The sequence below is a fragment of the Eutrigla gurnardus genome (assembly GCF_963514095.1).
Source record: "Eutrigla gurnardus genome assembly, chromosome: 18".
NCBI lineage: Eukaryota > Metazoa > Chordata > Actinopteri > Perciformes > Triglidae > Eutrigla > Eutrigla gurnardus.
The window spans coordinates 2545236-2567766 of NC_139929.1; the positions used below are offsets into that span (position 1 = coordinate 2545236).

The 22531-nt window shown below is 41.0% G+C and overlaps 3 protein-coding genes across 4 annotated transcripts; 2 read left to right on the forward strand and 1 right to left on the reverse strand.

The window, feature by feature from the left end:
• Positions 1–1807: 1807 nt before the first annotated feature.
• On the forward strand, positions 1808–5067 carry cUnh8orf89 (chromosome Un C8orf89 homolog). Its single transcript, XM_084034376.1, has 7 exons — positions 1808–2153; positions 2244–2289; positions 2998–3095; positions 3342–3480; positions 3733–3840; positions 3942–3997; positions 4356–5067. The coding sequence occupies exons 1-7, from the start codon at positions 1946–1948 to the stop codon at positions 4493–4495; spliced, it is 795 nt and encodes a 264-aa protein (XP_083890502.1). The 5' UTR covers positions 1808–1945; the 3' UTR covers positions 4496–5067.
• A 7650-nt stretch (positions 5068–12717) lies between these two features.
• Positions 12718–15865, forward strand: sbspon (somatomedin B and thrombospondin type 1 domain containing). The gene is made up of 5 exons (XM_084033687.1): positions 12718–13193; positions 14016–14210; positions 14288–14366; positions 14778–14954; positions 15492–15865. Exons 1-5 carry the CDS (start codon positions 12974–12976, stop codon positions 15607–15609), a joined length of 789 nt encoding a protein of 262 aa, XP_083889813.1. The 5' UTR covers positions 12718–12973; the 3' UTR covers positions 15610–15865.
• Positions 15850–21764, reverse strand: terf1 (telomeric repeat binding factor (NIMA-interacting) 1). Of its 2 annotated transcripts, XM_084033685.1 has the most exons (10): positions 21549–21764; positions 20414–20503; positions 19920–20047; positions 19739–19825; positions 19474–19623; positions 17580–17686; positions 17469–17495; positions 17290–17387; positions 17095–17165; positions 15850–16491 (listed from the first exon to the last, which is right to left on the reverse strand). In XM_084033685.1, exons 1-10 carry the CDS (start codon positions 21733–21735, stop codon positions 16330–16332), a joined length of 1107 nt encoding a protein of 368 aa, XP_083889811.1. In that variant the 5' UTR covers positions 21736–21764; the 3' UTR covers positions 15850–16329. The 2 variants fall into 2 exon arrangements, with proteins under 2 accessions (XP_083889811.1, XP_083889812.1); XM_084033686.1 differs by lacking the exon at positions 17469–17495.
• Between the last annotated feature and the right edge of the window lie 767 nt (positions 21765–22531).

Sequence of the window (22531 nt, forward strand, 5' to 3'; positions counted from 1 at the left end):
GTTTGTGCCCTTTTTTTATTCCTAAGTGTGCATGTCATACTGCTAATTTGGTAATTAGCATAATGTATCTCCTCCCCTTCACTTCATAAAATGTATTTTTATTAAAATAAATATTCCTAAAGCCCATTATTGATAAAATGGCAAGTGGACAGTATACAAAAAAATAAAATTTACATCTACATAACAATTTTTTTTTATGTGAAGGATTTCTTAAAATGGAACAATTTTGTGTTAAATAAAAATGAAAAGTTAAACCAATGAGACGAGCAGTGGCGGTGCCAGGGAGGGGCTTGGTTGGGCTATAGCCCCATCAAGAATTGTGTCAGCCCTACCGTTAGCCCTACCATAAAACCACCAAGAAAAAAACAACAACAAAATAACCAAGAAAAGTGCGGAGTTCAACAGCACCACCACGTCACGTCGTAACGGCATTCAGGCCGCTGCGATGACAACTGTCACTGATCTGGGTTCATTAACAGACTGTACTGTCCGTACGTCAACGTCACTCATGTGAGCCCGCTTTTAGTGTATGCTCGACACAGAGACAGCAGGCTACTAGTTTGCTATAGCATGTCGAAAATTCACGAAAAAGTCAGTCAGAATATATTCATAAAAAAATATTTAAAATTGTTAAAGAGTCATAAAAATCGCTCATATCGCTTGATGCACCAAGTCTCAGTGTAGTGAGTCCAAAACAGCCATAAAAAGCCATGGTCAACTTTTTCAGGGAAAAAAAAAGTCATAAAAAAAGTGAAAAATCGACAAAATTCATAAAATGTTGTAAAAATGATGTAAAAGTCCTAACATATGCTTCTATATCGCGTGTCAATCAAAATCTGAGTGTAGTGAGTCCAAAACAGTCATAAAAAGGCTTATTCATGGCAGGCAGGTGGTTGAGTGGTTAGAGTGCATGCCATTTACCCATGTCTGCATATATGCAGCAGCCTCAGGTTCGAATCCCGGCTGGAGATCCTTTGATACATGTCACATCCCCCTCTCTCTCTACGCACCGTTGACACCTGCAGGGGAAGATGACCACTCGGGTCCCGGCTGTTAACGTAACTGTTCACGTTTCGCTGTCTCTGTCTCTCTCTCTCACTGTGTGCGTGATTATAGCTGTGGGAGGGTGTTGTCAGCGCCGCCGCCAGGATTCAATTTCAATGTACGCACAGAAACGGCAAATACAACAACAAATGGAAAAATAATTTTTTAAGACAAAATCTAATATTTCAGTATCAGTGAAACAGTAGTGTATATCATGGTGATAGGCCCCGGTGCAAATAGTTTTTTGTGCCCTCCATCCCCGACCTAAACACAAGCGCACGCTTGTGAGCACTCCACGCACGCACACACACGCTTGGACACGCACGCACAGTACGGTATGATAACTCTGCCGGCCCGGGGAGAGAGACATTTTACAGTGCTCAGCAGCAGAGAGGTGACGAGACTAGAGCCGAGCTGTATTGTGTAGTGGAGAGGGGCCAACACACGCTATGCGTAATTGCGCACACACGCGCGATCGTCCTCTCAAATGCGGCTGCATCCGGCCCGGTTCAGCAGCATCAATTTTTTTTTCCACCTTCAAAGAAAGTCCTCCCAGTGCGTACTGGATTCCGGCTGGCAGCGCCACTGGGTGTTGTTATATATTCACATTGAAATTCTGACATTGATTTGAGCCCCACCGCCGTATGAGTTAGCCCCACCGTAGTTGAACCAGAAAAAATACTCTGGCGCCGCCACTGGAGACGAGTAACGGTTTCCTGACACCTGTTTCCATGGTGACGCAGCGACTCGGTTACGTTACCCCGGTGAGCCGCAGCCGCCTAGCCTCGTTCTTCTTCGGGGGAACTGACCGTCCTAATGGCCGTGATGTGTCGTACATCCGCCCTCTGACCAGGCTGAGTGTCCCGTGCAGCCCCACCCCCCCCCTCCCCCCCAAAAAAGCATGATGACCTTCCAGGTAAACGCGTCGCTGCCCGCCACCGAGGCTTCGACATCGCGGGGACGCTCCGGTTGCGGCCGGCAGCGCGGCCCCGCCGCGGCTAACGTCCGGGAGCCCGCGTCCCGGAGCTTCGGGATGGGGCGAGGACGAGCCCCCGGCAGAGAGAACCACTACGCCAGGACCAAACTGCCCCTGCTGCAGCCTCGGAGCCGTGAGTAAGCATGATCCACATGTCTGCAGGGTGTTATCAGGACGCTGCTAGGCCGGATCATGAGTCTGAACCCGGTCCGTGTCCCTGCAGGGTCCAGGGACTGGCAGACCTACGTTAGCGGATTCATAGTGGAAGGGTAAGATGTGTCAGCGTTTTGACCAAACTGCTGGTTTTCATGAGGCCAGGCTTCATTTCATCATGTTTCTATCAGCTATACCGTTATACATAAGGTTATATAGGATTTGTACGTGTGTATTTGTATGTATTACTTATATATATATGTGTGTGTATACATACACATTCTGTATGTAAGTGTATATGTATGTATGTGTATATATGTATGTATGTATGTGTCTGTATATATACACCTATATACATACATACTGTGTGTGTATGTATGTATGACGTAATATGTATATATATATGTGTATACACGTGTGTGTATCTGTGTATATGTATGCATGTGTGTATATATGTGTGTGTGGATAGTGTGTATGTATGTATATATGTATGTATATATATGTGTATTTATGTATGTATATACATGTTTATGTATATATATATACTATATATATATATATATAGATTATGTATACATTTATGTATGTATGTATATATGTGTATATATGTGTGTGTGTTAGTGTATGTATGTTTGTGTGGATAGTGTGTATGTATGTATATAAGTATGTATATATGTATGTATATACATGTTTATTTATTTATATACTGTATATATATATATATATATATATATGTGTGTGTGTGTGTGTGTGTGTGTGTGTGTAATTATTCACATTTCTAGTATCCCTGTGTCCGGTCTCTCATCTCTCCCATCCTTGTGTAGCTCTCCTCACTCATTCAAAGATGGCAGACTGGAAGCTGAAAACATGAACGACCGGAGGACGGAAGTCTGTGGGAGACACTTTGTGTTTGACGAACAGTGTAAGAACCAGAAAAGGGGAGTAGCCTTTCTTATCGTTACACTTCACAGTATATACGATTCTTCATATATTCTTCCACTTAAAGTAATTCCACTGGATTTTTTTATTGTTTCTGTCTTGTAACCCGACAGCCAGTAGGTGGAGCTCTCGTCATACATAAGAAGCCAGATATTTTCCATTTAAAGCATCCCTTCATAACGTTATTGTCTTCTTACTCGATGTTCATACTGAATGTGATTATTTGAAGGTGCGAGGTTGGAGAGGACCAGAACCGTGATTCCTCCGCTGCAGAGAGACCACCGTGTGCACAGACCTGGCAACCTGCACCCCTTCAGCCTCTCCAAGGAGCTTTCCCACAGCCACGCCGGGCGACCTTTCACCCTGGGGTAACTGTGGATTAATATCACTCAGCCCTGCATACTCATCTCTGCAGGCAGCTGCACCGATTACATTGAGTCACCGTCTCGTATATGAAATAAGTAGCCAGACACAATTAATATTTTGACACACATTATTTGTCTGTCACAAACCGATGAGATCATGATAATTTCTGCATCTTTTCCCATGAAGTAGGCTCGTCTTCTTGAAGATGAATATAAATATGGACTAATAATACATACTATAATTCTGTCTTCCAGCTACCCTGAGAGATACGAACTCAACTCGACTCCAGCCGTCCTCTTCCCCCCCACTTTAGTTCTCAATGGCAGAAACACCTTCACAGTGGAGAACTGCAAGCTCAGCAGGTAATTTTGTCCTTATAAATAAATGAGAACAAGCCAATCAATAGTTCTCTCAATTGTTTCTCACACCTTTCCTTCTGCTTTTCCCCTTTTTTCCTCTGCAGGCCGAAGGTGAATTATCCAAACTACAACCTACTGAATGTTAAAGACAATCAAAAGAGTGAGTCGTTGAGTATGTTTATTTTATTTTACAACTTATGTGTAAACGCCCCATGAATCCAACTTTCAACCTCCACAGGTGTTATATGTGATGTCGGTTTATTGGCAGCAAACATGCCAGTTTTATGGATTTTCCTTCATAATAATGAAAAACACAAAAAATGAGAGTTTTCAGGGTTTTACGTGAGTTTCTCTCCTGTTCAAGAACCAAATCTTCTTTCTTTTCCCTTTTTTTTACATTTCTATTTTGATTCAGGGTTAGGGGTTAAACAGGGCGATGCAGATAAAACCCAGCATCATGAAAATGCCCCTTATATCGTACACTAACAGTATTTCATCCCCTCTCCTGCTGGTCTCAGACCAGTCCTATCCGGACCCGGTGGTCGGAGCCCCTCGCTCTTTCATCACCAGGATATCTGAGCTGTCCTCGTTGGAGGGCGAGACGGTGAGACAAGAGAAGCTCAAGAAAATGAGGAAACCTAAAAAACCGCCATCCTGACAATCACCTTCGTCCCAGTCACACTGGTCAAGGATCAAAACCTTTGAGTCTGTGCCAACGACGTCTGAAAAACAACAGAAAACCCTGAGGCGGCCATGTTCCTTCCAGTGGCTCGTGCTGACCGCCTGTTTGTCCTCAGCGGTGTTAGTTTGCTGCTCAACGTGGCTCGTCTTCACGTTTTGGGATTCCTGACCCGAGCTCCTCTCTTATTAGCGATGTAGTTGTATTTACCTGCGGCATTTCTTTGCTCAACACGTGCTGATGATTTAATATTAGATATTTTCTATTCTGACTTCAGTAGTTTCCCACCCAACGTCTGCACGAAAAGATCCTTATTTTATCTTTCCCATGGCTTGTAATGGCTGTCCTGTAATACTGCCATATTTCTGACTGTATCCTGCGTATGTTAGACGCTGTCAAGCTCGGCTCTCATCACAATAGTGTTTCAAACATCGTTATATATTATATAAAGCTTTAAGTAAGTGGAATATCTATGTATATATTTAATAGTTTAGCAAGACCATGATTGTGCCTTGTACAATGTCTTCCCTGAAATTAAATACATTTATTTTTGTTATTGTTACTCCTTTTTGTTCAGAGCATTTTTTTCTTCTTGCAAGTTGAGGACTAATAAAGGATGCTTCCTTTCATTCCTTTTGACACATGCGCTCACATATCGACCAGCGCAGCAATTAGAATGCCAGAAGGAATCGCGATGAAATATGATCTTCATTCCATATCTACAAAACAGATAGAAAACTGTGCCCCCAGATGCCAGAATGTGGTACTTTCCCACTTGATGCATTGTTTTGTTGGTGCATAAAGGGACGCTCATGTCTCTGAATAGTCTTGTTCATTGTATCCGACAAAGACAGCAGTCATGGTGTTTTTGTTTCGAGAGAAATGAGGACTTCATTATTATTTGAAGATGTGGCAGTAGCCTGTGTCATAATAAATCAAAAACTCACTGTATAGCAGGCCATAAAATTGTCATAAAAAATTTAATTAGAGTCATCGTGTAGTAACCATAACAAATGTCATGATATAGTACGTCATAAAAAAGCCACTAAGAATTCATAGTATGCCATAAAAATGTGTTTTAAAATGCTGAAGTAGCATATGCCATAAATATTTTTCATGAAATAGCATGACAAAGAAATTACACTTTTTTGTACGTACATTTTTGGATATACAACACTGACTTTTTTTTTTTGACAGACAATTACATTTTTCAAAACTTTTTCTTGACGTGCTATACTATGACTTTTTCATGACGTTTCATGACTTTTCCCTGAAAAAGTCACGTTGAAAGAAAATCTTGAAAAAAGTAAAAGAATAGCATGTCGAAAAAAAGTCATAAAAAGTAATGAAAAAGTCAGAAAAGTCATGAAAAAAGTCATGAAAAATAGTGAAAAAAGTCATGAAAAAAGTCAGAAAAAGCCTTGAAAAAAGTCAGAAAAAGTAATGAAAAAAGTCAGAAAAACTCATGAAAAGTAATGAAAAAAGTCAGGAAAAATCATGAAAAGTCATGAAAAAAAGGCATGAAAAGTAGTGAAAAAAGTCGGGAAAAAGTCATGAAAAAAGTCAGAAAAGTCATGAAAAAAGTCAGAAGAAGTCATGAAAAGTAATGAAAAAAGTAATGAAAAAAAGTCATGAAAAGTCATGAAAAAAGTCATGAAAAGTCATGAAAAAAGTCATGAAAAAAGTTAGAAAAAGTTAGAAAAAGTCATGAAAACTCATTAAAAAAGTCATGAAAAGTCATGAAAAGGTCATGAAAAGTCATGAAAAAAGTCCGAAAATGAATGAAAAAAAGTCATGAAAAGTCTTGAAAAAAGTCACAGTATAGTATGTCGAAAAAAGTCATAGTATAGTATATGGGGAAAAAAGTCTTGAAAAAAGTCTTGAAAATGTCTTGAAAAAAGTCATGAAAAAAAGTCAGAAAAAGTCATGAAAAAGTCATGAAAACTAATTAAAAAAGTCATGAAAAGTCATGAAAAAAGTCATGAAAAGTCATGAAAAAAGTCATGAAAAAAGTTAGAAAAAGTTAGAAAAAGTCATGAAAACTCATTAAAAAAGTCATGAAAAGTCATGAAAAAGTCATGAAAAGTCATGAAAAAAGTCAGAAAATGAATGAAAAAAAGTCATGAAAAGTCTTGAAAAAAGTCACAGTATAGTATGTCGAAAAAAGTCATAGTATAGTATATGGGGAAAAAAGTCTTGAAAAAAGTCTTGAAAATGTCTTGAAAAAAGTCATGAAAAAAAGTCAGAAAAAGTCATGAAAAAGTCATGAAAACTAATTAAAAAAGTCATGAAAAGTCATGAAAAAAGTCATGAAAAGTCATGAAAAAAGTCAGGAAAAGTCAGGAAAAAAAGTCAGGAAAAAAAGTCAGGAAAACTCATGAAAAGTAATGAAAAAAGTCAGGAAAAATCATGAAAAGTCATGAAAAAAAGTCAGAAAAGTCATTCGAAAAATGCATGAAAAGTAGTGAAAAAAGTCATGAAAAAAGTCGGGAAAAAGTCATGAAAAAAGTCAGAAAATGTCATGAAAAGTCATGAAAAGTCAGAAAAAGTCAGAAAAAGTCATGAAAAGTAATGAAAAAAGTCATGAAAAGTCATGAAAAAAGTCATGAAAAAAGTAATGAAAAAAGTCAGAAAAGTAATGAAAAAAGTCTTGAAAAAAGTCACAGTATAGTATGTCTAAAAAAGTCATAGGAAAAGTCATGAAAAAAAGTCAGAAAAAGTCATGAAAACTCATTAAAAAAGTCATGAAAAGTCATGATAAAAGTCAGAAAAAGTCATGAAAAGTCATGAAAATAGTCAGAAAAGTCATGAAAAAAGTCACGAAAAAAAGTCACAGTATAGTATGTCGAAAAAAAGTCATGAAAAAAGTCAGGAAAAGTCATGAAAAAAGTCAGAAAAGTAATGAAAAAAGTCTTGAAAAAAGTCACAGTATAGTATGTCGAAAAAAGTCATAGTATAGTATATGGGGAAAAAAGTCTTGAAAAAAGTCTTGAAAATGTCTTGAAAAAAGTCATGAAAAAAAGTCAGAAAAAGTCATGAAAAATTCATGAAAACTAATTAAAAAAGTCATGAAAAGTCATGAAAAAAGTCAGGAAAAAAAGTCAGGAAAAAAGTCATGGAAAGTCATGAAAAAAGTCATGAAAAAAAGTCAGAAAAAGTCATGAAAACTCATTAAAAAAGTCATGAAAAAAAGTCATGAAAAAAGTCATGAAAAGTCATGAAAAAAAGTCAGAAAAAGTCATGAAAACTCATTAAAAAAAGTCATGGAAAGTCATGAAAAAAGTCATGAAAAGTCATGAAAAAAAGTCAGAAAAAGTCATGAAAACTCATTAAAAAAGTCATGAAAAGTCATGATAAAAGTCAGTAAAAGTCAGAAAAAGTCATGAAAAGTCATGAAAAAAGTCAGAAAAGTCATGAAAAAAGTCACAGTATAGTATGTCGAAAAAAAGTCATGAAAAAAGTCATAGTATAGTATATGGGAAAAAAAGTCTTGAAAATGTCTTGAAAAAGGTCATATTACAGAATGCCGATAAAAGTCTTGCTCTCGGCCCACAACGCCCGGCTCGTCACCATTAGTTTTGCAGATATAAACTCTGTACAGAAACAACCTTAGTTACTCTGTAGGTCATAAAACTAGTTGAAATATGGCGATAACCTATAATACCTATGAGGAATGTCAGTCCCAGCTGCTCACAGAACAGAAACCAGAACATCAGCAGCAACATGTCTGCAGTGTGAGAGGAAGCAGGAAGTAGTTAAATACTTGTTAATCCTGAACCTGAACTCTTGAATGTATGAAATACAAACGTGGTGTGTGCTGGAGCTCCGCCCTCCCTCGCCGTGGAAACGGAGGTGTGCATTTCAGCGACACACAGTGACCTAGAAACACAGAGCCATCCCCTCATTCACGCTCAAACGCTCGGGCTTTTTTTCCTTTCTTTTTTTTAAACCGTCCCCCTTTCAAGTGTAGTGAAATAAAATGACCTGGAACAAACAGGTCTTTAATAAGAGCTGTACTGGGATCAGCCCACAAGTGGTTTATCGTTTCACTGTAGTTCCAGAGGTAACCAGGACAACAACATGTACAGTCTTCTGTTGGTGCAAAAACATGCACATGTAGTGTTTTATCATGCTTTAAAATGGATACTTTAATGGAAAAACATCATATAGTATAATTAGTGTGTATTTTCCTATGAGAAGTGATTAGCTGAGCGTAGGGAATGAAGGGGTTGTTTTACTGTTTCACCTGACTTGACGTTGTGCCAGTTGACTCTATCAGCAGGGATCAGAGAATGCAGCCCGTCTGCCAAATTATGACTTTGCCAAAACCTCAAAATAATAAATAAAAAAAGGCCCTAAATATGATCGACGGCATGAGAGGGAAAGAGTCCGCTTTAATTCTCTTCAAAATAACATTATTTATACAAATTCTGTTTAATGTGCCAGAAATCAAAGCACTGATAACCAATATATTTTTAACAACCAGGTATTTTATTTATTTTTATCAGCTTAACTGTTTTATGTTTCGGATTTAGGGTTCCAAATGTGCTTTTCCTCATCTAACATTTTAGTAAATTAAATATTTAGTTGTTTTTATCAGATAAATCAGATATTTGATGTCATCCTCTCTTGTCTGTCCTGCAAAGAAGCTTGTTAAAAAAGACCCTATAAGTGAGTTTACACAGTGATCAAAAATAAATGATTGTGCAAACAGAGAGACGTGCGTCAACAGGTCCCGTTGCCATAGCAACCCGTGTGTCTGTGTATTCAAGTCAGGGGGCACTCGGAGGTCAAATCTTTGTCTTTCGCCCCCAAAACATACGTTACATTTATGGGGTTTCTCCGTCTATAAAGCTCAAGATAGTAGAAAAGCCAAGATAATTTTTTTTTTTTATCATTTTAAGAATGTTGCATGTTTTTACAGCTGCCAGGCGAGGAGGTCCGTTCACCTCCAAGGTGTCTCATTTTACCACGTGAGCCAACAATATAGCAAGTCAAAGCACGACTAGGAAAATTAACTTTAATGAGACTCACCATGTTAGTATAAACAGTCACATTATTTTATATTTACATGTAAATATTATTATTATTATTATATATTCATTTTCTAATCTCTTCAGCCTCACTTATCTGTTTCCCAGATCGACCTCCGCCTGTCGGCCGTGTCCTAAAGACATGAGCCAAGACAAACATCCAACATCTCAGCTCTTTAAATAATGACTCAGGTGCCCGTGTGTGTGTGTGTGTGTGTGTGTGTGTGTGTGTGTGTGTGTGTGTGTGTGTGTGTGTGTGTGTGTGCCAGGTTCACCATTCACAAGAAGTGAGATAAAAGACAGAAAAATGCAGCACACAAGCAAAGTACGGAAACTCATAAACACATAAACAGATAATGGAAGTACACCCCACCCCCCCCACACACACACACACACACACACACACACACACACACACACATAAAGGTAGAGGGAGGAAGTAGGAGACAGTAAAATCAGAGGATAGAAGACAAAGGCTTCCATTCATAGAGAAGAAACAAACGCCAACTAATTATTATGAATCTGGAATTAAATACTTATTTAAGGTTATATTAAGGCCATGTTGTTATTATTTGTTTTACATTAATATTACATCTGAAGAAAACTGACACATCTGCATTTCTGTTAACATCAACATATAGAAAAATATATATTTTGTTATTAATTATGCAAAAGATCCCTCGTGCCTCATGTTGGATACAGACATGATGACATCATCGTCAGGTGGCGAGATTGAAAAAGGTGAACACTTGTCAACAGAGGTTTGGAAACCATGGCAACCCCGCAGGTCAGCGGTTCCCATGGGGACAGCCGCAGTCCGCATTCCCCACATAGGCGAGACCGAGCTGGGATTCACACCCCAGACCGTCTCCTCGACACACACACACACACACACACACACACACACACGCACACACGCACACACGCACACACGCACACACACACACACACACACACACACACACACACACACACACACACACACACACACACACACACACACACACACACACACACACACTTCCTAAATCCAATTCCTGCATCTCTCTCCATCTTTTTGCATTTGTCAGATCCATCGTGTGATTGCTGTGGGTTCAGCACCCTGACAACTGTAAACACACACACACACACACACACACACACACACACACTCACGGTGTGTTGCCGTGGGAAGCCTGAGTGTGTCTGACAGGTGCACAGTGAGGGCAGGAGGTCCGGGGTCGGGGGGCTGCAGATGCAAACACACAGGCTTTGATGTGCGGTTGCAACGTGCCGGAGCCACAGCAAACTGTAACGTCTCGCATCGGTGGACACATAACATCAGCCGTGTGTGTGTGTGTGTGTGTGTGTGTGTGTGTGTGTGTGTGTGTGTGTGTGAGCCTTAGTGTCATTTTAAGGGATTTACAATCAAATGAAAACAGACACCATCTCAGAAAGGATTAAAAATAAGTGTTGAATGTAATATTTATAGATAAAAGTGAGTGTTTTTACTTCTGGGGTCGGTCCGGGTTCAACCCCCTCAAAAAGTTAATATCCAGCGAGTCGGACACATGCTCCTCAGTGATGATGATTACGGTGAAGATGAAGGCTATTACTGTCGCTTGACCTAGCCTACTTATGGTGAGAAGAAGAATCAAAGGACCCCCCTCTGCTCTCCGCAAAGCTGGGTTTTTTTCCCTCCAAGACGGCAGAAGCATTCCGATTATTACAAATATCTGCTCCGTGTATAGCGGTGGGCGTCGGAGGCCTCCTCCCCTGCAGAGGCCTCGTTTGTTTCCCATGAGCCGGAGGAGGAACTTGCTCAAATAAAAAAAACGCTGACCTTCTGGAGTTCACAACATCTTCAGACATTCAGGCTCCTTCAGCAAACAGAACATGAAAAATGCTTCTTTTTCTGGCTGGAGTCTTGCAAAATTCTGTTTGTTCGTTAAAATTAATATGCATGAAAGAAATCATCCTTTTGAACATTTGAGTCTTGCAGTTATCTTGAAAAATATGTCTTTTTTTTACACCAGAAAAATAGGGCAAAAGGGAGGATGATGTTATCAGCTTTTATGTATTGCAATCCTCACATTAGATGCTATAAAATATACTTTCTCCTTAATTTCTCTCAGAGCAGCAGATCTAATAGTCGTGTTGATCAATAAAACTAATGAGATGACATCATCATAGACATAATTCTCCAGATTACAGTATGAAATTCATCAAGAGTTGTAAATTAAAAGGACATGACGTGGTCTGCAGATAATATCACAAGCTTTAATAAATTAATAATGAGAGATTTAGGAAAATAAACGTATTTGCATCTCTGCCAAGAGTTAAATGAGAAGATCAATAGAAGTCTCACCTGTAGGAAGCGGCTGCCAGGAGACGAGCTCGGATCAAAGCTGGGCTCTGTGAAATAATCTGTTAGACATTATCCAATTATAATGCATCAATAAAAAGATGGGGACCATTTACTCCAATTAAACAAGCATATTGTGACGTCCGTAGCTTTGTAAGTTCATTATTTTTAAGTTGAATACATGGATTTAGATCATTAATTAACCATCTATTATCCTGTTATGCTTCTCTATGAGTAGTATCTTCCAATCTGTGTGTGTTTCTGTTAAAGGTTTTGTCTAAACTGTGTTTTCATTGTATTAATGACAGCACATCCCAAGGAGTCCTCCTAATAGAGAATCTCAATATATAGAAGTCGAGTCTGAATTTGAAAGGAATATTCTTGGCTTTTTGTCGAGGGAACTTCCAGATGTTAAATTTGTCATCCCTGCAAAAAAAAAATCCAGGTTAATAAAATATGAGATAAGCTGTGAGAGAATGGGGAGAGAGAGGTGAGAACCAAAGGGCGGCGTTACAAAGCCCGGCGGCCCCCCAGGCACCGCCGTCTGGACCTCTGCCAACCGCTCACATTCCTGCCTTTCTTCCTCGGAGGTCTGGGCTGGCAGAGAGCGACTGGCATCGGGGGATCCTGAACCTGCAGGGGGAGGAAGGAGGTGAACGCCAATACGACAGGTGAGACGGGGGGCGAGAGAGAGACAGAAGAGTAGTAGGAGTCTAAACCACTCACCCCTCCCTCCCTCCCTCCCTCCCTCGGCTGTCATTGTCTCCTCCTTTGTGGGATCAACGGGAGGAGGTGCTCAGCTGGGAGGGAGAGGACGCTCACACACACACCACACCAGAGAGACCTGGTCATCTGAGCAGACCTGGACTGGGTCTGTGCTGCTCTGAAGACCTGATTCTGGAGGGAAGCGGAGGGGCTGGACTCCAGGAATTCCAGGTCACAAGGGTCCTCCTGTGGCAGAGTCTGGCATTCAACCCTCTCCCGGTCATGAGAGTAGAGTAGAGCAGCAGGGAGGGAAGAACACGTTACATATCGGCTGATTGAGTGTTTTATTACTTAAAAAGGGTCGGACCCTTCAGGATGGGATCCTCCGTGGAGTTTGCCTGCTTGCTGCTGGTGGTTTCCACGCTGGGAAGGAACTCGGCCCGCGGCGGCTGCTCGGGGAAATGCTGCCGGGGCCGAGACCTGAGCTGCCAGACCACCGACTGGAGGATGGACCGGGTCTACGGGACCTGCTACTGCGACCAGGGCTGCGTCAGGACCAAGGACTGCTGCTTCGACTACTTCACAGAGTGTCCAGGTGAGGGGCTGATGAGTGGAGGGACTCTTTGTTTACGTTGCTCACACCTTAAGTATGTGATACCAGTGGGAGATAAGCTTATCGGACGGGTGAAGATCCTTTCAGTGCCTGCTGGCTGCTTATCACATACTGCATCTCTGATGTCACAGGGTGGGGGGGTCACAAATCCATCCAATGCACGGGAAATCAAACTTTTTAAACTCAATCCAAACACTTAACCTTTCTCCTGCGACATCACAAAAAAACAAATAATCAGTGCAGCACACAGCAGCTCTGTGTCTAACCTCATTTCAGTGGACTGGCCCACATAATGGAATTAGCACAAATATTTGAAGAATGTGATTCTGTCAATCAGTCGTAGCAATTACAGTTTCAGGGGCAAACAATCCGAGCGTAGCTAATATGTGTCATAGGCCCGACGGAGGCTCAGATCTGCATCGAGGCTCCATCGTCGAGGAAAGAAAGAAAGTCAGGAGTTGGGGAGGCTGAACGGCTCCCGCTCCCCTTTGGCAACGCTCTCAAACCACTTGCAGCAGAGCAGGAAACACTAATTCCACAAGTCACAATCAATGCTTCATTGATCTTAAGTTATTTCCGGCTTATTAAGCTCCATTACTGGGCTTTTACAGGAAAATTGCAATTATGCAGTCTGCAAGAAGGCTGCAAGGTTTCACTGTTGCACTGAAACATGCCCCCCCCCCCCCCCCCCCCCCCCCTGCACACTGGGACATTAAGGAATCAGTGTTATTGTTCAGGTCCACATCTGTGAGTTCCACTGAAGGATATCCTGTAATAATCAGCCTCTCTGTGTGGAACAAACAGCTCAGGATTGTTCGGTGAGCGACTGGAGCTTTTGGAGCGGCTGTGCCGAGGCCTGCAGGCCGTCGGAGCGGGTCCGGGTCCGTCACGTGGAGCAGCAGCCCGGCAACAGTGGAAAGCCGTGTCCCGGTCTGGAGCAACGGGGCGGCTGCAGGGAGTACAGAGACCAGCAGGGGGCCCGCTGCGGACACAACTCAGGTACACAAACACACGATTGTTTCTAATATCTGACTTTTTGGACCGGAGCTGAACAGAGTCCTGGTTTCTCTCAGCAGGTCCTGCATTCATCACCAGCATGGAGTTTGGCAAGGGAAGGCCGAAGCATGACAACTATGGAAACCCCCTAGACCCCGGGTAGGCGTCCCATCACGTTTAAACCTCCCTGAGTACTCTGATACTACACAGGACCTACGGTATCTTTCACTCCAGGAGTTGAAAAGGTCATAATGCTGCGTAACTCAAAAAAAAAGAAAAGATAACAGTCAAACTCCGTGTTCAGGTGTTTGCTCACCTGGTCGTCTCTACATTAAATAAAGCAAACGCTGAGAGACTCTGCCCACAAGCCTATGAAACTGAATCCTCACACAAAAGGCCTAGATGACAGTTATTGTGTCCCAACAGATGAATTATTATTCCAGCCGCCAGTCAATCAAACTGACCGGTGTGAGGGAGGAGTCCTCCTATTGTGTACTTGTACTCCATCTTGATTCATGGTTCCTAATATCCAGAGGGGGGGGACTCTGTGACCCCCCTAAACCTCCTCAGGTTCTGTGTGGAGTTCACGCTGGAGTCCCGGACGCCCCACTGCACGGTGGAGAACCGGCCACACACACACTGGATGCGCTACATAACAGAAGGCTTTAAAGTGTGTGTGGCGTGCCAACCGCCCGCCATGAGAAACAACAGCGGCAGCTGCCAAGGAGACGGCCTGGAATCAGACAAGTATGGACCTTTATGTGTGTGTGTGTGTGTGTGTGTGTGTTTTCTCTCAGGTTTATGCAGGCACGGATTACTGGAAAATGTAACATTTAAACCAGAGGTCTTCAACGTTTTCAGGCCGAGGACCCTCATAGAAACCCCCTATTACACATCATATAATGTTCCTTATTAAACCGGCCAATAATAATATGTAGCGCAGCCTATAATGTATAACAGGACTTTGTAATGATGGATGGATACGATACTAAGACATTAAAATAATAACAGATTCTTATTTTAATTCCATTTCTCAACTTAATATTAAACAAACAGGAAGATTTATATTTACTTAATATAGGTTGTGTTCATGTTAAGGTGGATTTTTGGACATATTTTAATGTTTGGAAGAAAAAAAAAGAGAAAAAACTCCCTGCAGTAACCTGCAGACCCCCTCGGGGTCCCGGACCCCCTGTTGAAGACCTGATTCAAACCAAAAGGGGAAAATAATCTAAAGTGTAGAATCTGTGAAAGTATTTAACCATGAAACCGTTTGTGCTGCAGCGACGCTCTGCTCCGCTGGCAGGCGGTGGGGAACCATCAGTGCAGCGGGACCTGGAGGAGGATCCAGAGGACCCCGCAGTGCCACTGTCCACCACAGCACAGCTTCGTCTTCATCTGAGGGAAAACAAACACGCTCTCGCTCCAGAGTCCACAACCACGTTCACAGCCGAGACCGGAACATGACGTCCAGACCAGACGCTCCACGTCTGCAGGCTTTCAACGCCGAGGAGAAACTTTTATCTCTGATAAAACAACATATGCTATCCTTCGACTCACTGCAATCACAATATGTGCAGCACGCCGTGTTAAAAGTCCTTGTACTTGTACAGCATTTCACCCTTTTAAGCACACATTAAAGTTGATTTTGTATATTTTTTTTATTGTAACGAGCCAATGTTTGTTTTTACAATTTTCTAGCAAAAGTATTTAACTTAAAATTACAACAATGCTTTACATAATTGTGATAATTTATAAAAGAAAAAACAACAGAAATCCTCTGATGGAGGCAACAGCAGCCCGGTTCAATGTTGCGTTTTCAGCGCCCTCTGCTGGAATTTTATCACAACAACAAAGAATATATTTTTCAAGAGGTTCAGTCAGAGGGCTGAATTACAGATTATATTGTATAAATTAGACGGTTTTGTAAACGTTGAATACAACTCTGTCATAGAAGACAATGCATGCAGCCCCATTCATAATTATAATAATAATTCTGGTTTGAGGGCCCACCGGTGGTCTACATTCTTGGTGCAACAGAACAGCACCGACAACACAAACGGAACACCTTTGTCAGGTAAACTACAGGCTGATAAAAGGTTAAAAGGTCAACACTCCCTCGTCAGTCTACTTGATCCGTCTTCAGGAGAACCCTCCAGCGGTCCTTTAGCATGGTGCCCGTCCGTCCCTCGAAGTCAAAGTCCATCAACATGCGGGACCACTTCCCCAGGCCGTGACGTTTCACTGCAGTCACCAGGAACTTGTCCAGCTGGGGCGTCCATTTCTAAACATCATACACACCAGGGATTACATGTCAGGACACGGGAGATCCTTATTACATTCACCTGATTTCATAATGGATCCTACACCTGTTCCAGAGTCAGATTCAAGGACTTTCCAAGCATTTCAAGGTGCTTTTCCAGCACCTTCCAGCTGTGGTAAACTCCATATTTGTATCAATCCAATGGTCAGTATTCAGTCTACTTATTCTGTCACTTGTTCATCACATTAAATGAGATGTTATTGTCCTCTAAACAACCAACATGATGTTTGGAGACAGCTTTTTACAGAAGGACCACAAATGAAAGGAAAACTAATTCCACTAACAGATCCACAGAAATATAATCACCAACTATTTTCATCATCTGTTCATCATCAAAAGTCATTTTTCATAAAGAAATGTCACAAAATGCTGTTTTCAGTCCCTCAGATATGGAGATCTTCTTTTCTCTGTTCTATCATAGATGTCATCACATACAACACACATTTCAAGACCTTTAGTCTACATCCAAGCACTTTTCAAACCACCAGACTAGAATTCAAGTGTTTTCAAGGATTTCCAGCACCCATAAGAACCCTGTGGATGAGTCCAGTGTGCTTGACCTACCTGAGGTGGTTTTCTTTTTTTGGTGATCCTCGAGGTGTCCGTTACATTCCTGGATGTCATCCCAGATATCTCTGATGGTGTAAGGTTAAACATTCTATTAGCTTCTGTAGTTCCACGTTTTATTAAAAATGTAAGTGTTGTTAAACCAGATTTTTTTGCCTTTGTTTTTACGTAAAAATTAAAATTAAAAAGTACCCGTCTGGGAGATTTTTCTGACGGAGAGAAGCGGCTTCTTGCATGAATCCGGTTTCCAAACAGCTGGATATTTCGTTGACATCAGTTTCCGTTTGGTTCTGTGGAAGCGTCGTTTACAGTGAGATGACGTTATCTTTCTGAACGTTCACTTTAACCAACAGAGAGTCATTTCTACCAACCTCAAACCTGCAGCCTCCGTCTTCTCCCTGTTAACACACACATACAGGAAATGCTTAAACACAGAAACAGATGCAAACGTCATTAACTTGTTGAATAAAGTCGAGTCCTACTTTCCGTTTGTTGTGTTGTTGGCTTCTTCTGACGGAGCGATGTCCTGTGACATCACATCCTCCAAACCCTCATCGGCCGGTAACGACTGCACCATCTTTGTGGCTTTCTGACCGACGAATAAAATAAAATATTATTTTCATACTCCACTATTCACTTCAAGACTTTAAAGGAAAACACCCCAAAAAATGACTTCTTCTCTTCTTGAAGAATCATAAAACAGAGAAACTTGTTGATGAATTATAGCAAACAACAACAAAACTATATTAAAAAACATTAATTTATAGTCTCATCCCACTTACCATGAGTCTAGCACTGAGCAGGAATAAATTAGACTTGGATCGATGTTTTTATAGAGTTTATTTTTTCCAAATCAGGGCCTTGGATGCACCAACAGCAGTAACTGTGTTGTAGTTGTGGACACATGCAGCCGTTTCCCCACAGCATCAGTTTATCCACCAGGCTGTCAGGTGTGTGTGTGTGTGTGTATGTGTGTGTGTGTGTGTGTGTGTGGCGTCCTCTAAGTACTCCTTCATGTTTTGCTATAATGCGAAAGCAAGAACTAATGACGCCCGTCGTTACAAAAACCCTTTTAGAAGTTCAACCTTGGTCAGCGGCCGCTATGTAAATCTTTTTTTTTTACTTCCATGAATAAGTGCGTCAATTAGACCCCGAGGACTCTGTGAAGCAGTTTGTCCTTCCAACTCATTTTAATGACAAATTGTCAATTAACTGTGACTGATCAGCACCTCTCAGTTGGTCAAAGCGCCGTTACTCAGGAGGGACGGAGAAAAAAAAACACATCGACCGCATTAAAAACCTCGCCGGAGCAAACACACACCGGACCCCTGATGTATCAGCCAATCAAAGACAGACCTCCTAAACAGCTGACCCACCAACAAAACTCTCAATATTATGACCACGGTTGTTTGGGGGTGAAAAGGACAGATGCTAAACAGGTTCAAATTAGTTTATGATATACTGTTGTGAAAAATACGGCACGACTCAAACTATATTTTTCATTTGCAAGCAAAAAAAAAAAGAAAAGAAAAAAGAAGAAGAAGTAATGATTTATTACATATTCTAACGCCTTGTAAAGTCGACCCATCATCATATATCACTATTAGCCGTGCACGGCCAGACGTTTATATATATATATATATATATTTACTCTCATTACAAATAAATCTCACCCCGGGGAAAACGATTTTCCCAAGTCACAGTCTAAGACTCGTGCTTTGCCATTCTGCACAACTCATTTTTCAAAAGGTCACGTTACAGCAGGCTGAACGGCACAGTTTCAGCATCCAGATATCCCAGTGTACCGCTGTGTGGACTCAAATTAAGACATTAAACATTAGAAGTGGAGGTGGACCTGGACATGAACTTAAATCAGGGTTCCTCCACCTTCTCCAAAGTCAAATTCAAGCACTTTTCAAGCATTTCAAGGTGCATTTCCATGCTTTTCCAGCCCCTTCCAGCTGTGGTAAACTCCATATTTGTATCAATCCAATGGTCAGTATTCAGTCTACTTATGATGTCACTTGTTCATCACATTAAATGAGATGTTATTGTCCTCTAAACAACCAACATGATGTTTGGAGACAGCTTTTTACAGAAGGACCACAAATGAAAGGAAAACTAATTCCACTAACAGATCCACAGAAATATAATCACCAACTATTTTCATCATCTGTTCATCATCAAAAGGCATTTTTCATAAAGAAATGTCAGAAAATGCTGTTTTCAGTCCCTCAAATATGGAGATCTTCTTTTCTCTGTTCTATCATAGATGTCATCACATACAACACACATTTCAAACACAAGTGTTTCCAAGGATTTCCAGCACCGTACGAAACCCTGGTGAATTAAGTGACCCTTGTGTCAGGTCCGTACCTTGAGGAGGTAGTCGGAGGGATTCTTCTCCAAGTAGACATCCAAGTACGCTTCGATGGTCTTCAGCAGACGGCCAAAGCTGAAGCTCGTGAGGAACAAGTGCTCCGTTTCCCTCTGCTTCACTATCGTAGACAGCTTAGCGATCAGGTTCTGTTGGAAATGTTACGTATTAAGGCATAAAGTCAAAATCATTCCAGGATCAGCAAATATTGCGGTGTTGACTCTCTTGAGAAGAAAAAAAGAGATGGTTAATGAAGATACGGACCTGTGGGAAATCAAGGTTCTTCTCAAACCAGTCGAGGGCAGAAGAGGCAGAAGAAGCTTTGCCTTGGTTCAAGCACACAGCCACGGACTGGGAATCAAAGACATGGGCATTTTAACCTCGCTCAGAATTCATTCATTGTGTCCATTCAGTCACACACTAATCCAGTGGTGTGTGTGATTACCTGGACAAGCAGAAGCTTGTGGATGCTTTTGAACACACTCTCGTCTGCCACCGTCGGCTTTAGGTTTGACCATATTTTGGCAGCAGACATCAGAGGCATCTCATTTTCGTCCTCTACAAACTGGACGTCTGGGGGGGAAACAAGTGTATTACACTCTGCTGAGGGTTTGGTGACTGTGTGCATGCAGTAAAGAAGCACAGGATGCATTTTAAATTGTTTTTCTATGTGTGTATTAACATGACCAATAATGACAGATGGCATCGATTTCAGTTGGTAAAGATCCTCAGGCATGAACGTATCCAAGGAAGAAGGATGAGGGAAAACGGACGTGGTGCCCATATGAATGATTTTCACAAGAAATGTGGAGTGGAGTGAAGTCAGTGTGCATGCACTTGTGTGAATAATAAATGGCTTCATAATCAAGCTGCGTCAGGTTATTATAGCTGAGTTTCTATGAATATGCAGGTGCCGTCTCAGATGGAGGCCTGACTTACCCAGTTGCATTCCATGCATGACTCTGTTAAGGAAGGCACACAGAAGATTTTTCTCGTCGTGGCTGTCTCCCTTCAGAGATGGACAAATGGCTAAAACAAGCAGAAGATAAAGCAAGTTAACCACTCGGTCTACAAGATCTCCAAATATATTAAGATGCTTCTCTGTAGTAACATTAATGTAACACAATTCCTTTCAAATCTAATCTGGATTTAGAAGGAAGTTGGCTCATATATGGGAATATAATGTCATTTAAACTCAGTTTGGAAATGTATTCATTATAAGTTTCAGTAAATATATATATATATATTTTGAGTTATCACATTTAATGTATTATTTCTTATTCATCCAATAATTCATCCATAATTCATCCATTTGCTTCAATTATTTAGTTTAATCATTCATAATTGACTAACTTATTAACTGTCACGTTTACCGGAAAATTGCTTTTATTTTGAAGTCAGTTCTTAGACGCTCTCTTACCGTAATGCTTAGTACATACACGCAACGTAAAAAAACAACAACACGCTGCAGCTGGCTTGACCGCAGTTCATATTAATGACACAATTTGAATCTAATTTAATAAGCACGTTGGCGCATATATGACAATTAAAAATCATGTGTACTTTATAATAAGTTTCAGTAAATATTAGATTTTTAAGAAGTTTTTGAGTTATCACATTTAATGTATTATTTCTTATTTATCCATTTTGCTTCAATTATTTACTTAAGTCGTTCATTATTGACCTACTTACTCACATTCACAAGTTAGTGGTTTTTATTACGAAGGTCTTCTAGGCTCTCTTACCGTAATGCTCAGTACATACACGCACCGGAAAAACCCCCCACTGCGGCTGGGTTGACCGCAGAGTTCATATTAAAGACGTTATATTTCTACATAGATTTGATACTTCTCACACCATTTAAAACACAACATTAGTTGATGACTCTTTGTATATTCATGGGGGGTGTTTATAACGGACAAACTCGCAGGTTAGTTAGGTTAAACGACTAGCTAACGTTAGCTTGTCAACGATAATTCGTTTGGACGCATTTAAAACTCACGCTACCCGTGACATAACACTTTTAAAAACCACGTCAGTTGACGTTAGCTAAGGACTGTTTTGAATAACTTACCCTCGTAATTCGAGAGCGTTTCTTCGAATGCGTCGAAGTTTCCGTCCTTGAAATGTCGACACAGACTTACGAACATAAAGTCCAGAATCCAGCCAGTAGCGACGGCGGTAACGCGGGGGGGAATCACACTCTCCTCCGTCCGACTCACAGTTGTTTCTGTGCTTTTGTTGTTAGCTTCAGGTTCCATGTTTGTTTTCTTTTCTTCCTCCCACTGGAAGTGGTCGATGTCCAAAAAGCCGTTTGAGTTCCGCGCGCTGTTTCCTTATTTTCCGCGGCTTCACAGCCTGCAGCGCCATCTGCCGTGCGGGAGGTGTAACTACAAGCGTTTAACTCCTTCTGAACTTAAATTTCTTCCTTCTTTTTCACTTTAGACTGACTGACTCTAAACTTTTAAAGCTGTGTTATTGTATTCGGCTGCATCACAGTGAAATATGTGTATGTAAACAAGCTGAGTCATTCGTTTCCCCCTCGGGCAGCACGTCCTCAATATGAGATTAACTCTACTTCTATTTGCCAAAATGCAACCCAAATGACTCATTTTAGGGCTTTGAGTTGCCACAGAATCACATTCTCATTTTATAAAGAATCCCTGATGTGTAAGCTTAAAAACGGTAAAAAATATTTAAGAGATTACACACACAAAAAGGAAAGAACATTTCAGATGACATATTTTAAGCATTCAGTTTACAACACGCCCGAGAAAATGTTTGGATATTAGGGGAAAATAATACAAGCATCCACACTTTGTTAGATCCAATAAACACAGTGAGGCCAATACACATAACTATAATGCTTAATATTTATTTTCTTTCAGAGCGTATGGAATGCTTCAGGGTTTCAAATTAAAGAAGTTGCATGCCAGAGATTCTGGTTTTGAGGTTTTGCTAGGGCGGTTCCAGTTCAGTATCAATGCTTTGCAGCAGTACACAAGGGGGATGGAGATCCATTAATTGCATCTAATGGAACCGAATACATTTCTCCCC

Bases quoted from the DNA above. Each gene is read 5' to 3' on its own strand.
- cUnh8orf89 (XM_084034376.1), top strand. From the start codon at position 1,946: ATGATGACCTTCCAGGTAAACGCGTCGCTGCCCGCCACCGAGGCTTCG. The intron at 2,154-2,243 runs GTGAGTAAGCAT...GTGTCCCTGCAG, and splicing joins CCTGCTGCAGCCTCGGAGCC to GGTCCAGGGACTGGCAGACC. The intron at 3,998-4,355 runs GTGAGTCGTTGA...TGCTGGTCTCAG, and splicing joins TGTTAAAGACAATCAAAAGA to ACCAGTCCTATCCGGACCCG.
- sbspon (XM_084033687.1), top strand. From the start codon at position 12,974: ATGGGATCCTCCGTGGAGTTTGCCTGCTTGCTGCTGGTGGTTTCCACG. The intron at 13,194-14,015 runs GTGAGGGGCTGA...TGGAACAAACAG, and splicing joins CTACTTCACAGAGTGTCCAG to CTCAGGATTGTTCGGTGAGC. The intron at 14,955-15,491 runs GTATGGACCTTT...TTTGTGCTGCAG, and splicing joins GACGGCCTGGAATCAGACAA to CGACGCTCTGCTCCGCTGGC.
- terf1 (XM_084033685.1), bottom strand. From the start codon at position 21,735: ATGGAACCTGAAGCTAACAACAAAAGCACAGAAACAACTGTGAGTCGG. The intron at 17,166-17,289 runs GTACTTTTTAAT...TTACACCATCAG, and splicing joins CAGAAAAATCTCCCAGACGG to AGATATCTGGGATGACATCC. The intron at 16,492-17,094 runs GTAGGTCAAGCA...TATGATGTTTAG, and splicing joins AAAAAAGAAAACCACCTCAG to AAATGGACGCCCCAGCTGGA.